At 44.1% G+C, this 14,749-nt stretch overlaps 1 protein-coding gene across 1 annotated transcript in view; it reads left to right on the top strand.

Annotated features, from left to right (window-relative positions):
* Window positions 1–14,749, top strand: part of XDH (xanthine dehydrogenase) — an 897,187-nt gene extending 882,438 nt beyond the window's left edge. The window contains exons 32-36 of the mRNA XM_082252550.1: window positions 3,465–3,579; window positions 4,525–4,590; window positions 4,700–4,888; window positions 9,890–10,057; window positions 14,477–14,749. Coding sequence (XP_082108676.1) covers window positions 3,465–3,579; window positions 4,525–4,590; window positions 4,700–4,888; window positions 9,890–10,057; window positions 14,477–14,527 — 589 coding nt within the window. The 3' untranslated portion in view covers window positions 14,528–14,749. The remainder of the gene's footprint in view (window positions 1–3,464; window positions 3,580–4,524; window positions 4,591–4,699; window positions 4,889–9,889; window positions 10,058–14,476) is intronic.

Below are 14,749 nucleotides of genomic sequence, written 5' to 3'. Positions count from 1 at the left end.
TCCATCCCATCTCCCCACCACAGCTGCCATCATCCCATATCCCCACCACCATCGCTGCCACTGATTCCATCTCCACCCAATTTTTGTTTATTAAAAGTCTTACAATCAACACGCATAAAATCAATATACATAAATAAATATATACATATTTACATGAAAAGGGAAAAAAATACACACCAAATTCTGCTCTCAAACAAAGAATGGTTTTACAGCAAAAACAAAACTCACATCATGAACATTTCATTACCGGGGAAAATAATCCTAGTAAGACTCACACCACCACACCACCCAACCCCATCCATCCCCACCCAACCACCACTGCTGCCACTCATCTCAGGGGCATAACTACAGGGGTCACAATTGCAATGGCCAATGTGTTGCCCCTGTACACTTGGATGGGGGGGGCAGAATATAGAGGAAAAATCCCCTCCATTTTTCTACTGCAGCTGCTAAAAGCCAGCTTCTCCTCCTCTCCATCCCATGGGCATTCAGAGACTGCAGGAGGAAAATGGAGGGGGATTTGTTCCTCTATATATCCCCCTACGCCACCCCTCCTATCCAGGTCCAGCTGCCCTCACGCCCGGGATCAGTGGGAAGGGGCCTGACCGGGGGACAGGGGGGGCCCTTCATGTTTTTTTGCACCAGGGCCCTGAAGGTTCTAGTTACGCCTCTGCTCCTCTCACCAAGGTTTTAGACTGCTACAAGGTCAGAGGCTGATCTGTGTGCAGACATTTGTGAACACATCTCTGAGCCAACATCTCAATCCAGGAAGTAGATGCTGACCCAAGATGATTCCTAAACAAAGATGGCTCTGCCCTTCTGGAGAGAGAGAGAGCCATATGTATGCATTGTCAGATAATTTACTGTGATCAGTTATGTATACACTGGTATGTGTTATACTTATCTTTTGCCAAGTCCACTTTAGTTTTTACCATTTTTAGAGAAAGATAATTATTAATACAGGTACTTATATAGTGCTGTCAATTTTTTGCAGCAGTTTACACATTCTATTGTACAATCACATGAGTCCCTGCCCTCAAGGAACTTACAATCTAATGTCCCTAACTCACTATCATACATACACATACTAGGGCCAATTTAGACAGCATCCAATTACCTACCGGCATGTCTTTGGAACGTGGGAGGAAACCGGGGTACCCAGAGGAAAGTCAAGCAGGCACAGGGAGAACATGCAAACTCTATGCAGGTAGTGTTGTGGTTGAGAAATAAACCAACGACCCTAGTGATGCTAGGCAGAAGTGCTAATCACTTAGCCACTGTGCTGTCCTAGTCAATTAAAACATCAGCTTATAAAAAGATCTATCTATCTATCTATCTATCTATCTATCTATCTATCTATCTATCTATCTATCTATCTATCTATCTATCTATCTATCTATCTATCTATCTATCTATCTATCTATCTATCTATCTATCTATCTATCTATCTATCTACAGTATCTCACAAAAGTGAGTACACCCCTCACATTTTTGTAAATATTTTATTATGACTTTTTATGTGACAACACTGAAGAAAAGACACTTTGCTGCAATGTAAAGTAGTGATTGTACAGTTAGTATAACAGTGTAAATTTGCTGTACCCTCAAAATAACTCAACACAGCCATTAATGTCTAAACCGCTGGCAACAAAAGTGAGTACACCCCTAAGTGTCAATGTCCAAATTGGGCCTAATTAGCCATTTTCCCTCTCCAGTGTCATGTGACTCGTTAGTGTTACAATGTCTCAGGTGTGAATAGGGAGCAGGTGTGTTAAATTTGGTGTTATCGCTTTCACTCTCTCATACTGGTCACTGGAAGTTCAACATGGCACCTCATGGCAAAGAACTCTCTGAGGATCTAAAAAAAAAAAGAATTGCTGCTCTACATAAAGAGGGCCTAGGCTACAAGATGATTGCCAAGATCCTGAAACTGAGCTGCAGCACGGTGGCCAATACCATACAGTGGTTTAACAGGACAGGTTCAACCCAGAACAGGCCTCGCCATGGTCGACCAAAGCAGTTGAGTGCACATGCTCAACGTCATATCCAGAGGTTGTCTTTGGGAAAGACGTATGAGGGCTTCTAGCATTGCTGCAGAGGTTAAAGGGGTGGGGCTCAGCCTGTCAGTGCTCAGACCATATACCACACACTGCATCAAATTGGTCCACATGGCTTTTGTCCCAGAAGGATGCCTCTTCTAAAGGTGGTGCACAAGAAAGCCTGCAAACAGTTTGCTGAAGACAATCAGACTAGGGAAATGGATTACTGGAGCCATCTCCTGTGGTCTGATTAGACCAAGATACATTTATTTGGTTCAGATGGTGTCAAGCGTGTATGGCAGCATTCAGGTGAGGAGTACAAAGACAAGTGTGTCTTGCCTACAGTCAAGCATGGTGGTGGGAGCGTCATGGTCTGGGGCTGCATGAGTGCTGCCAGCACTGGGGAGCTACAGCTCATTGAGGGAACCATGAATGCCAACATGTACTGTGACATACTGAAGCAGAGCATGATCCCCTCCATTTGGAGACTGGGCCGCGTGGCTGTATTCCAACATGATAACGACCCCAAACACACCTTCAAGACGACCACTGCCTTGCTAAAGAAGCCCGAGGGTAAAGTTGATTGACTGTCCAAGCATGTCACCAGACCTAAACCCTATTGAGCATCTATGGGGCATCCTCAAATAGAAGGTGGAGGAGCGCAAGATCTGTAAAAGCCACCAGCTCCGTGATGTTGTCATGGAGGAGTGGAAGAGGGCTCCAGTGTCAACCTGTGAAGCTCTGGTGAACTCCATGCCCAAGAGGGTTAAGGCAGTGCTGGAAAATAATGGCGGCCACACAAAATATTGACACTTTTGGACCAATTTGGACATTGTCACTTAGGGGTGTACTCCTTTTTGTTGCCAGCAGTTTAGACATTAATGGCTGTGGGTTGAGTTATTGCTGAGCAAAGTGTAATTTCTTCAGTGCTGTCACATGGAAAGATATAATAAAATATTTACAAAAATGTGAGGGGTGTACTCACTTTTGTGAGATACTCTATCTATCTATCTATCTATCTATCTATCTATCTATCTATCTATCTATCTATCTATCTATCTATCTATCTATCTATCTATCTTATCTATCTTATCTATCTTTCTACTCCTTCTGAAAGAAGACCTCTGTATCCCCGAAATATGCTGGATGTTTTGTTTTGTCTTGTTGTGAATGAACGCTACCGTATTAATAAAATATTTTTTTTGTTCCTTGTTGTGGCGCTCTTACAGCATTAAAAACTTGACAGATGGGTGCAACCACTCCTCAATTTATCCAAACTAAAGAAACTTGCTTTGACACACACTTTATATGTTTATTAATATTTTATATGTACGGTGAAAAAACTCATTAATTATCAATTTAAAAACTTGATCATTTAAAAAATGTGGACTGAATAGATTTTAATTTGCCTTTTGTTCTTTTTAGGACTGAAGGAATCGGGTACGACCCCATAAAGAATAAGGGCAACCCCAGTAACTATTTCAGCTATGGAGTAGCATGTTCTGAAGTTGAGATTGACTGTTTAACTGGTGACCACAAGGTATCAACACCCAAATTGTTACTTATGGAAGTTTCTCCTGAGTTTACTGGAAACTAGGCTCCAGCAGTTTTCGGCAGTTGGGTGACATATTACCACTAACAATACCATAGGCGATTTGTAGATTAGCCACTAGTGGGAGTACTCTATGGTTCAGTGCAGATAGTGTCTCTATCTCTTTTTCTATCTCAACAACTGTAGAGATAAGGTATTAGCCACACAGACACTCATATTATTTAAATGGGTCAGCTGTTTTCCAAAAGTATATAATTGGTGGATGACCTGGCAAAGTGGAACAGTATAGGGTAAGCAATGCACAGTACTTCTAATCATGAAGCAGAAAATTCATGTGTAACTAGAAAACATGGTACATTCATAGTTACAAACAATACAAAAAAGCAAGGTAAATTAAATATTAAGTCCCATTAATAAGCCTAACTCCATGTTTCTGGCTCCCCCTCATCCTAGTGAACCTGCCTCCTCCTACTTCTTCCAGTTGTGTTGAATCTGTGACACGCTGGGCCCTCTTCTGTTCTAAAGAAGTGGTGGGTGGTCCTCAATGATACACAGAGTGCAGAGGTGGCCATCTTAGTAGAAGCAGGGTTTTGCTTCCTCATGTCAGGGCCTCCAACAAAGATAACTGTGAGCAGCACGTGGTGACATCACCAGATCTCCTTTTAGATCTCCTGAGACTAGCGTAAGAAGCAGTATAGTGTCTGAGATCTCACACTGCGGATATACAGCTATGAAGCTATAAAACAGGATTGCCAAGGCACACTTACATACCAGGAAGTGCAATGCTGTTTTTCAGGAGAAATTCAAGACAAAATGTCGATTTTTCCAGATACTGCTTAGGCACAATTAACATTTCTAAATGTTCCTTATAAAAGAAAACAAATCTTCCGTTTTTGAGTTAAGGTCCACATTAATATTCCAATCTTTTTACAGAACCTGTGCACAGATATAGTAATGGATGTTGGCACCAGTCTTAACCCTGCAATAGACATAGGACAGGTGAGTAACTCAGAACTGCTAGTTGTTTCTGATTAAGCTATCCCTACAACCAAACCTACCTGGTCACTATGGCGGCACCAAACTGGAAGTTATCTATATGTCCATACAGGTTGAAGGAGCTTTTGTACAAGGCATTGGCCTGTTCACCATGGAAGAGCTGAAGTATTCTCCAGAGGGCAACCTATATACACGAGGCCCTGTGATGTACATAATTCCAGCTTTTGGCAACATCCCAGCAGAATTCAATGTATCCCTTCTGCGTGATTGTCCGAACAACAAAGCTATCTACTCCTCCAAGGTATGACATTTTTTGAAGAATCATCAACCTTTAGAATAACATCTCTGACTTGGCAATTGGTAATGTAATGCAGTAAGGAAAGGAACTTACTCTGAAAATAACAAACCTTTTTTTTTTTTATCTGGCATAGACATTTTCCTCAACATATTTTAAAGTACATTGATGGATTGTGATCAGTTACTGCCACCATCGCATAGGCGGCTCTCTAATTAGGCAAATTAAGCGGTCGCCTAAGGCCTCGCACCTACAGTAGCCTCACGGCCAGTGGCGGAGCGACAACATTTAGCACGGCGCAGTCAGGGAAATCTCCCAAGTAAAAGATTTAAATCCTCGGATATAAAAGTTGCAGCAGTGTGCTGCAGTCCCTTCACTGCGGCTGCGAGGTGTCTGTTGTCTGCTGACAGTTACCCTGCCTTCTCTGCCTGGGGATTGGCCGTCTGATCATGTAATCCCAAGATGTGGAGGAATCGGTGGGGGTGTACCTGCATCAGTAGGAAGTGACTGCCCGGTCAGCTCACTCTGCTATCATCGGTTGTTGCTCTGGGAGGAGAGCTCTGCCCTGGCCCAGGAACATACAGGTAACCAGGCCCCGACTTGTCACTCTGCAGGCTGGTCATAGATTTGTGGTGTCTACTACGCAAAGGGGGTGAGTAGCCCCTGGGTGGCTGAAGGAGAAGGAGAGGGCCCCTGGGTGGCTGAGGGAAAAGGAGAGGGCCCCTGGGTGGCTGAGGGAGAAGAAGATGGCCCCTGGGTGGCTGGGGGAGAAGAAGGAAAGGGCCCCTGAGTGGCTGGAGGAGAAGGAGAGAGCCCCTGGGTGGCTGGGGGAGAGGGCCCCTGGGTGGCTGGGGGAGAGGGCCCCTGAGTGGCTGGGGGAGAAGGAGATGGCCCCTGGGTGGCTGGGGGAGAAGGAGAGGGCCCCTTGGTAGCTGGGGGGAAGGAGAGGGCCCCTGGGAGGCTGGGGGAGAAGGAGAGGGCCCCTGGGTGGCTGGGGGACAGAAGGAGAGGACCCCATGGGTGGCTGGGGGAGAAGGAGAGGGCCCCTGTGTGGCTGGAGGAGAAGGAGAACGACCCTGGGTGGCTGGGGGGGGAAGGACAGGGACCCTGGGTGGCTGGAGGAGGAGAGGGCCTCTGGGTGGCTGGAGGAGAAGGAGAGGTCCCCTGGGTGGCTGGAGGAGAAGGAGAGGGCCCCTGGGTGGCTGGAGGAGAAGGAGAGGGATCCTGGGTGGCTGGAGGAGGAGAAGGAGAGGGACCCTGGGTGGCTGGAGGAGAAGGAGAGGGACCCTGGGTGGCTGGAGGAGGAGAAGGAGAGGGACCCTGGGTGGCTGGAGGAGGAGAAGGAGAGGGACCCTGGGTGGCTGGAGGAGAAGAAGGAGAGGGCCCCTGAGTGGCTAGAGGAGAAGGAGAGGGCCCCTGAGTTGCTGGAGGAGAAGGAGAGGGGCCCCTGGGTGGCTGGAGGAGGAGAGGGGCCCCTGGGTGGCTGGAGGAAAAGGAGAGGGGCCCTGGGTGGTTGGGGGAGGAGGAGAGGCCCCCCGTGATGCCAGAGTCAGTTGCCAGGGAAGAGAGTGGAGCTTAGCCAGTCCTGCATATCTGACATCAAAGCCAAACATGGTGGAGCTGGAGCCCTTTGCCCTACACAATGACAGCACCCGAGGTGGAAGGTGAGGGGTAGCGGGGCTGTGACATTATATAGCATATGGACTCTGTACATTATTGGTAGTTTTGGTTGGAGTTGTCCTTTAGATGTTTAACTCTGTTGTTTTTCCCCCCAGCTGTGAGGGACTGAGGAATGACAGCCCACTATGCTGGAACTTATAGTGCCCTAGAATTTGGAGGACTGAGGAATCCTCAGTCCCTCACAGAGGGCACTACAAGTTCCAGAATAGCAGGCTGCCATGCCTTAGTCCCCACAGAGGGCACTACAAGTCTTAGCATAGCAGGCTTCCATTCCTCAGGGAGGAATGGCAGTGCACTATACTGGAATTTACAGTGTCCTCTGTGGGGACTATGGCAGCCTTCTGCAGTGGGACTTGTCGTGCCCTAGACTGTGGTGGACTGAGGAAGGGAAGTGTAAGGGGGTCTCTGGAAACTCTGATGCAAGGGGGAGCTTTGGTGACCACAGAGTTCCTTTTTACACCTGAATCCCCAGCTTTCCCCCTCAAATCAGGGTTCCCAGAACTCTCCTTACATCAGAGTCTCCAGCATTCCCCCTTAAATCGGGGGTTCCCAGAACTCCCCTTACTTCAAAGTCCCCAACATCCCCCCTAAATCAGGGTTCCCATAACTCCTCCTACATCACAGTCTTCAGACTTTCCTCTTACAGTGTAAGGGGGAAACTCTGGAGACTCTGATGTAAAGGGGGCTCTGTGAAATTTGATTTAAGAGGGGGACTCTAATGTAAAGAGGAATTCTGTGGACTCTGATGTAAGGAGGAGACGCTGGGGGGAATCTGATTTAAAGGAGAACTCTTATGTAAGGGGGGACACTGAACTCTGATGTAAGGAGGGACTCAGGGAATCATGACCTATAGGGAAATGTTGGGGACTGTGATGAAAGAGCAGACATATATATATATATATATATATATATATATACATACATACCCGATGTTTAATGATCTTTGATTAAAGAAGAATTGGTTAGAGAAAATTCTAGAAACTGTGAATTCATAGTACAAAGGTGAAGGCTCTTAATATATGCAATTTATGCAGTTAATTTTTATCGCTTGAATTATTTTTCCCATTATGGGCGTGAGTGGGGCCTCATGTCCAAGTTTTGCCTTAGGCCTCACAAAGCCTAGAGCCGCCTCTGCCACCATGCAAAGATGGTGAAAGGTTACAGACTAAGGCCTGATTCACAATATTGCAGGCATTTGCGAGTATCAGAGCAGTTCCCTTGCCCGCAATTACCCATGCGGGGCTGCCCTTCATTCTCAATGGCACCCCCAAGCTTCTCAAACCACAGTGCATTTTTTGCACCATGTGATCTCCCGGCCACTGCATTTCAAAAATTATAGTAATATACAGTGAATCCGGAATGTATTCACAGCGCTTCACTTTTTCCACATTTTGTTATGTTACAGCTTTATTCCAAAATAGATTAAATTCATTATTTTCCTCAAAATTCTAAAAACAATATCCCATAATGACAATGTGAAAGAAGATTGTTTGAAATCTTTTTAAATTTATTAAAATAAAAAACGAAGAAAATCCCATGTACATAAGTATTCACAGCCTTTGTCCAGTACTTTGTTGAAGCACCTTTGACATCAATTACAGCTTCAAGTCATTTTGAGTATGATGCTACAAGCATGGCACACCTATTTTTGGGCAGTTTCTCACATTCTTCCTTGCAGGACCTCTCAAGTTCCATCAGAATGAATGGAGAGCGTCAGTGCACAGCCATTTTCAGATCTCACCAGAGATATTTAATTGGATTCAAGTCTGGGCCCTGGCTGGGCCACTCAAGGACATTCCCAGAGTTGTCCCATAGCTACTACTTTGTTATCTCAGCTGTGTGCTTAGGGTCATTGTCCTGTTAGAAGATAAACCTTCGCCCCAGTCTGAGGTCCAGAGTGCTCTGGAGCAGGGTTTCATGAAGAATGCCTCTCTACATTGCTGCATTCATTTTTCCTTCAATCATGACTAGTCTCCCAGTTCCTGCCACTGAAAAACATACCCACAGTATGATGCTGTCACCGCCATGCTTCACTGTAGGGATGGTATTGGCTGGGGTATGAGCGGTGCCTGGTTTCCTCCAAACATGACGCTTACCATTCAGGCCAAAAAGTTCAATCTTTGTTTCATCAGACCAGAGCATTTTGTTTCTCATGATCTAAGAGTCCTTAGGGTGCCTTTTGGCAAACTCCAGGCGAGCTGCCATGTGCCTTTTACTGAGGAGTGGCTTTAGTCTACCATACAGGCCTGATTGGTGGAGTGCTGCAGAGATGTTTGTTCTTCTAGAAGTTTCTCCTCTGTCCACAGAGAAACGCTGGAGCTCTGTCAGAGTGACCATGGGGTTCTTGGTCACCTCCCTGACTAAGGCCCTTCTCCCCCGAACACTTAGTTTGGCCGGGCGGCCCACTCTAGCAAAAGTCCTGGTGGTTCTAAACTTCTCCCATTTAAGGATGATGGAGGCCACTGTGCCTATTGGGACCTTCAATGCTGCAGAAATTTTTCTGTCCCCTTTCCCCAGATCTGTGACTTCATACAATCCTGTTTCTGAGGTCTACGGACAATTCCTTGGATTTAATTGCTTAGTTTTAACTCTGATAAGACCTGGTAACTTTGGGACCTTATATAGACAGGTGTGTTCCTTTCAAATTATGTCCAATCAACTAAGTTTACCACAGGGGGACTCCAATCAAGTTGTAGTAACATCTCAAAGATGATCAGTGGAATCAGGATGCACCTGAGCTTAATTTTGTGTATCATGGCAAACGCTGTGAATACATGTGATTTTTCATTTTTTATTTTTAATAAATTTGCAAAGATTTCAAACAAACTTATTTCACATTGTCATTATGGGATATTGTTTGAAGAATGTTAAGAAAAATAATGAATGTATTCCATTTTGGAATATGGCTGTAACATAACAAAATGTGGAAAAAGTGAAGCGCTGTGAATACTTTCCGGATTCACTGTAATGTACGAAAGACACATACAGTATAAGATACATAAACATTTTAACAAGGATTATTCATATAGAGGTGTTTTTCCAAGTAAACCAGTGTCGGGTCATGTGACTATTGCCCCAGTATTGCCAGCATAGTCTCTGATCTTCAGGGAACATTCAAGCAGATTTGATGCCTGGCCAGCAGTCTCCCAATACCTTTTGGCAATCACCATGTGACCAATGATGAGGCATTGCTCATGTGACCAGGACACATGGGATGGAGAATTTTCTCCATAAGAGGACATGTTACAACACTAAAAATGTATTCTTTAGATCTGCTTTTGTTACATCCTAATGATTGAATTGTTGCGATTTTTGGGTATATTCCAGGCTGTTGGGGAGCCTCCTCTTTTCTTGTCAGCCTCCATATTCTATGCCATTAAGGATGCCATCACATCAGCCAGAACAGAATCTGGCATTACTGGGCCATTTCGACTGGACAGTCCAGCCACTGCGGAGAGAATACGAAATGCCTGTGTGGATCAATTCACCAAACTGGTATGAGAGTATTTACAGCAGCAGTATTTACACAATCCACTAAACAGAAATATGTCACCAGAATCCTTCACTCCCCAAGAATATTATCTTGACAGTTCTGGTGTAGGCATTGTAACTTAAAGTGGAGTTCCATTCATTTTTCTGTTTATTAAAAGTCCGTAGCTACAAAAAGTGTGGCTGCTGACTTTTAATAAACACACACTCACCTGTCCCATGGTCCAGCAATGTGGCCGCCCGAAGCCTCGCTCCTCTCCCTTTTCTCTCGTCGGTGCCGGCATCTCTAGTGTGGGCACCTGGCTGCACGTTGTGAATGGCCAGGCATTCTTCTGGGACCTGTGACGTGTCCCAGAAGATTGCAGGAGGGAGGGGGAGAGGGGAACTTCCACTCAAGCTGTCTAGGCGACCCGAGTGGAAGTGGAAGTGGGTACCTGTCAAATCTAGGTACCTGCCCCCCCAAAAATGACTTGCCAAATGTGGCATGTCAGGGGTCAGGAGTATTTAAAGCGGAAGTTCCACTTTTGGGTGGAACTCCACTTTAAGATTGCAGATGTATGGGGTTTTAAAAATCACCAGACTACACCGTTAAACACAGCACTAAACAAATAATTCTGTTTGTTACAATTTAAAGCTGAACATTAGACTAGGCAATACGCTACCATCAAAGATGAAATACATATTAGGTAGCTGTTTTACTTGACAAAAGGATTTGTAGTTCTCTCCATCCATTTCTGAGATTTATACAGCTCTGCCAAACAGCCCAGTGTTGTCTGACAGGGATTTGTCTGATTTTTTTCTGCTGCAACTCTTAAGCTGAATACACACTATACAATTTTCTTTAGATTTTTTCCTTTAGACTTACCAAAGCCATATAATATGAGGTCAAACCTAAACACTTTCAATTGTGTATGATATCAGGCAGGCCCTTGCACTACATAGTTAAAGGTAAATCTAAGGGCTCTTTCACACACTCCGTCCGTTGGACGGAGTCCGTTTTTCTCAGCGGGGGATCGAGCCGCCGATCCCCCGCTGAGCAGCAGGAGGACAGCTGTGTCTCCGCGCTGTGTGCGGAGACACAGCTGACAGTTCCCCATGCATCTCTATGGGGGAAATCGGATGTCAACGGACCGTCACTCCGTTCTCACCTGATCCCATCCGATCCGATCCGCTGGACGGATGGAAAATAGGGTTTCCATCCGTCCAGATTTGACGGATCGGGTCGGATGTCAGCGGACATGTCTCCGCTGCCATCCGATGCCCCATAGGAATGCATGGGGGGACCGTTCAGATCCGCAAAAAAAACGAACAGGCGGATCTGAACGGTCCGCCTGTGTGAAAGGGGCCTAATGGAAATCTACCATGCACAGCTGCACCAGATTTTGCACTCTCCAGTTTTAGTAAATTAACCCCTATGTGTCCATGCACACTATAGGTGTGTTCAGCAGTCAAGTGGCAGAGGAGTTCACAGGCAGAAAAAAAACATCACTTATGCGCTTTGGAATGCTTAAAAGCTTATTAACGCTAGGCGCGTTCCCGCATTCCCACGTTAATGCATTCTAATGGGCAGAACTCTGGCCAATAGAATGTATTAACACCAGTTGTGGGAATGCACGCTAAAGTGCATTAATGCCCATGCAAAATGTTATTGCTGCTGCTAAACTCCTGTGAGAGAAAAAAACTTTGAGAGCATACAGTGTGTATGAAGTCTTATGTTTCCTTATATAGTCCTAGCAAATAATACCACAATCACACACAAATAAAAGTATGCAACAGCACAGTTACTTATCTAAGGGTCCTTTCACATGGGCTTTCTGCTCTGTTTTGCTCAGCGGGGATCGATCAGACAGATAACAGGTCTGTCTCCACTTGCTTTGCAGAGACTAAGCTGTCAGAATCCTTGCTCTCCTCTATGGGAGACTGGATGAAAACAGACCGCCTGTCCATTTTCATCTGATCCGATCCTCCAGACGGATGGAAAATAGGGTTTCCATCCTTTTGAAATTCACGGACCACATGGGATCGGATAGCAGCAAGTGTCAGCAGAGATGTCACCGCTGACATCCGTTGCTCCATAGAGGTGCATGGAGCACCCGATCAGGTCTGCCTGAAAAAACTGACAGGCGGACCTAATTGGAAATCCCGTGTGAAAGGGGCCTTAGATGGGGACAGTTGGCTTGTAATAGCAGTTTCATCATGTTCCCTATTCAGTCCTAGATGAGGCCCATGAGTTCAATGGTTGGTGGCATCAGCTGATTGTTACCCTCAGAACAGCTTTGACTACTCTATTATGGCGTCCAAAGAAAAGATTCCTCCACCTGTGACTATATTCCAGGTTTGGAAGCATTTCAAAAGCTGAACAGTATACAGTACCTTGACTGCTGTTCAGCACTGCTGAATATGTCACAGTGGGGTTGATTTACTAAAACTGGAGCACTCAGAATCTGGTGCAGCTGTGCATGGTAGCAATCAGCTTCTAACTTCAGCTTGTTCAATTAGGTTTTGACAAAAAAAACATGGAAGCTGCTTTTAATGTAATAAAAATGATGTTGTATCATTTGCATTACATCACCCCCATCCTTTGAGCAAGGAACTGACCCAGCAAGCAGTATTGGTAACTTATGAGTAGCAGAGTGTTCACATTGACTAATAAGGTGTGTGTGTGTTATATGACTGGCTGACCAATATTACCAACACTTTGACTGTGTATTTTCGATAGCTTAACATGAATATTCATGAGGGCTTGTGTTCCTCTCAATTGTATCGTAATTCACCACTTGCTATTTACCAAAATCCTTTTTAATGGAACTCAATTTACTGGAACCATTTTAACATCCATTAGACTCAGAACAGTTATGATGTATGCTACACAGTGCTGGCTCGGGGGGTGATCCATACTGCAATGTTTTAAGCATGATATATGTGATATTTATTGATGTGATTTTACACAAGATTCCAAACAGAGACCGGGTGATCTGAACATTGGGCAAATTGCCTTTTTATAGAATTTTCAATACAATGGGAAAGAAAAGATGTTCGATAGCTATATGTTCCGAGTCTAAAATATGTTAAACCTATTCAAATAAATTGAGGTTCTTAAAAGTCAGAAAAAATGTTTTTGCTGGGCTATTTGTATTTCAATCATATATTAACTTGTTTGCCTGGAGTTTTACATCAATGCATTTCAGGTACTTAGACTTTAACTTTCAGTCTCTTTAATATTTGTGTGTTACGGAGCCTTGGAAAGTAGGGTTCCATAGGCACTGTGATATTCACATGTGAACTAGAACCCTTCCTGCATACCTGGCCTTACTCCTCATCAAAAAATATGATGACCCCCCTCATTATTTACTGTAATAATGATATGATGGAGGCCAGTTTGGAGCAAGCCAACCTTCAACTTTCTTAAAGAGTATTTTAAACTTTGTAGCCAAACTGGGATAACACCTACTTTATACTTGTTACATGGTCCCATTCACATATTTATATTTTAAAAGTTGCTGCTTACCAAGGTATTTTAAACCAGGGGTCTCCAAACTTTCTAAACAAAGAGCCAGTTTACTATCCTTTAGTCCTTTAGACTACTCCTCCTACTACTCCTACCCAGTGGGAGTAGAAAATGTCCCAGTGTCCCAATGGTGCCAGTAACAACACCCCATCATTGGTGTCAGTGGGTGAAATAATGCCCCATCATTGGTGTCAGTGGAAGAAATAGTGCCCCATCATTGGTGTCAGTGGGAGAAATAGTGCCCCAAGAGCCGGATAAAAGCAAGCAAAGAGCTACATCTGCCCCCCCCCCCCCCCCCCCAAGTAAACAATAAAAACTGCCTATAGAGTTCTATGTATAAACCTGCTTAAAAAACCAACTATACCAGTAAGAAATATTTTTTTAATCATGTTTGGTATGCTTTTTGAATGGAACACCTAACCAACATATACTGGTAAATTTAATTGGCTCCTGTCTAAATCGGTCTTACTATTTGTGTGTGTATAATGTGTATGCATATGAGATAGGGACCTTAGGCTGTAAGCTCCTTGAGGACAGGGACTAATATGAATGTACAGTCTGTAAATGGCTACATAAATTGTTGGCGTTATATACCTTAAGTAAATAAATAAATATAGTGGGGTTTCTCAAATTTTATTGCAAAAGTAGAAATACACTTTAACTTGGAATTGCAGATCAGTTGCCATAGGGCTCTCAGGATTATTTTGGCATATTGAAATAGCAAATTTTCAATCTTTGTCGAGTTTTCATTCCTGTTGAGTTTCATGATACACATATCATTTAAGCTCCAAATGTTCTACATTCTGACATAAAACAATACTGTGCTGCTAATCTTGATGTCATAATTAATGAACGTTGGAATGATGTATATAAATGTATTGTATGTGAAATTATAATGCTTATGTTTTATTCTTCAGTGTCCATCATCAGAACCGGGAACATTTAAACCATGGTCTGTAAGAGTATAACACATCACCTTACTACAGCATGGACTACAGGAATAAATCTAGGGATTCCGCTTTTGGAAATCAGAACTGGAAAATTTTTTTCTGAATTTGTGAACATATTCTGTTATTTAGATGATAGCACTAAGAAACAATCACATATGACAAGAAGGCTACATTTCGGTTTATGTTTTATCTGTTACTAATAAAGAATGGGATTTCGATGCTCAATGCTTTATTTAAAAT

The sequence above is a fragment of the Pelophylax lessonae genome, assembly GCF_965119305.1.
Source record: "Pelophylax lessonae genome assembly, chromosome: 3".
Lineage (NCBI taxonomy): Eukaryota > Metazoa > Chordata > Amphibia > Anura > Ranidae > Pelophylax > Pelophylax lessonae.
Note: the sequence above shows the minus strand (reverse complement) of the source record. Positions and strands in the feature narration are given on the sequence as shown.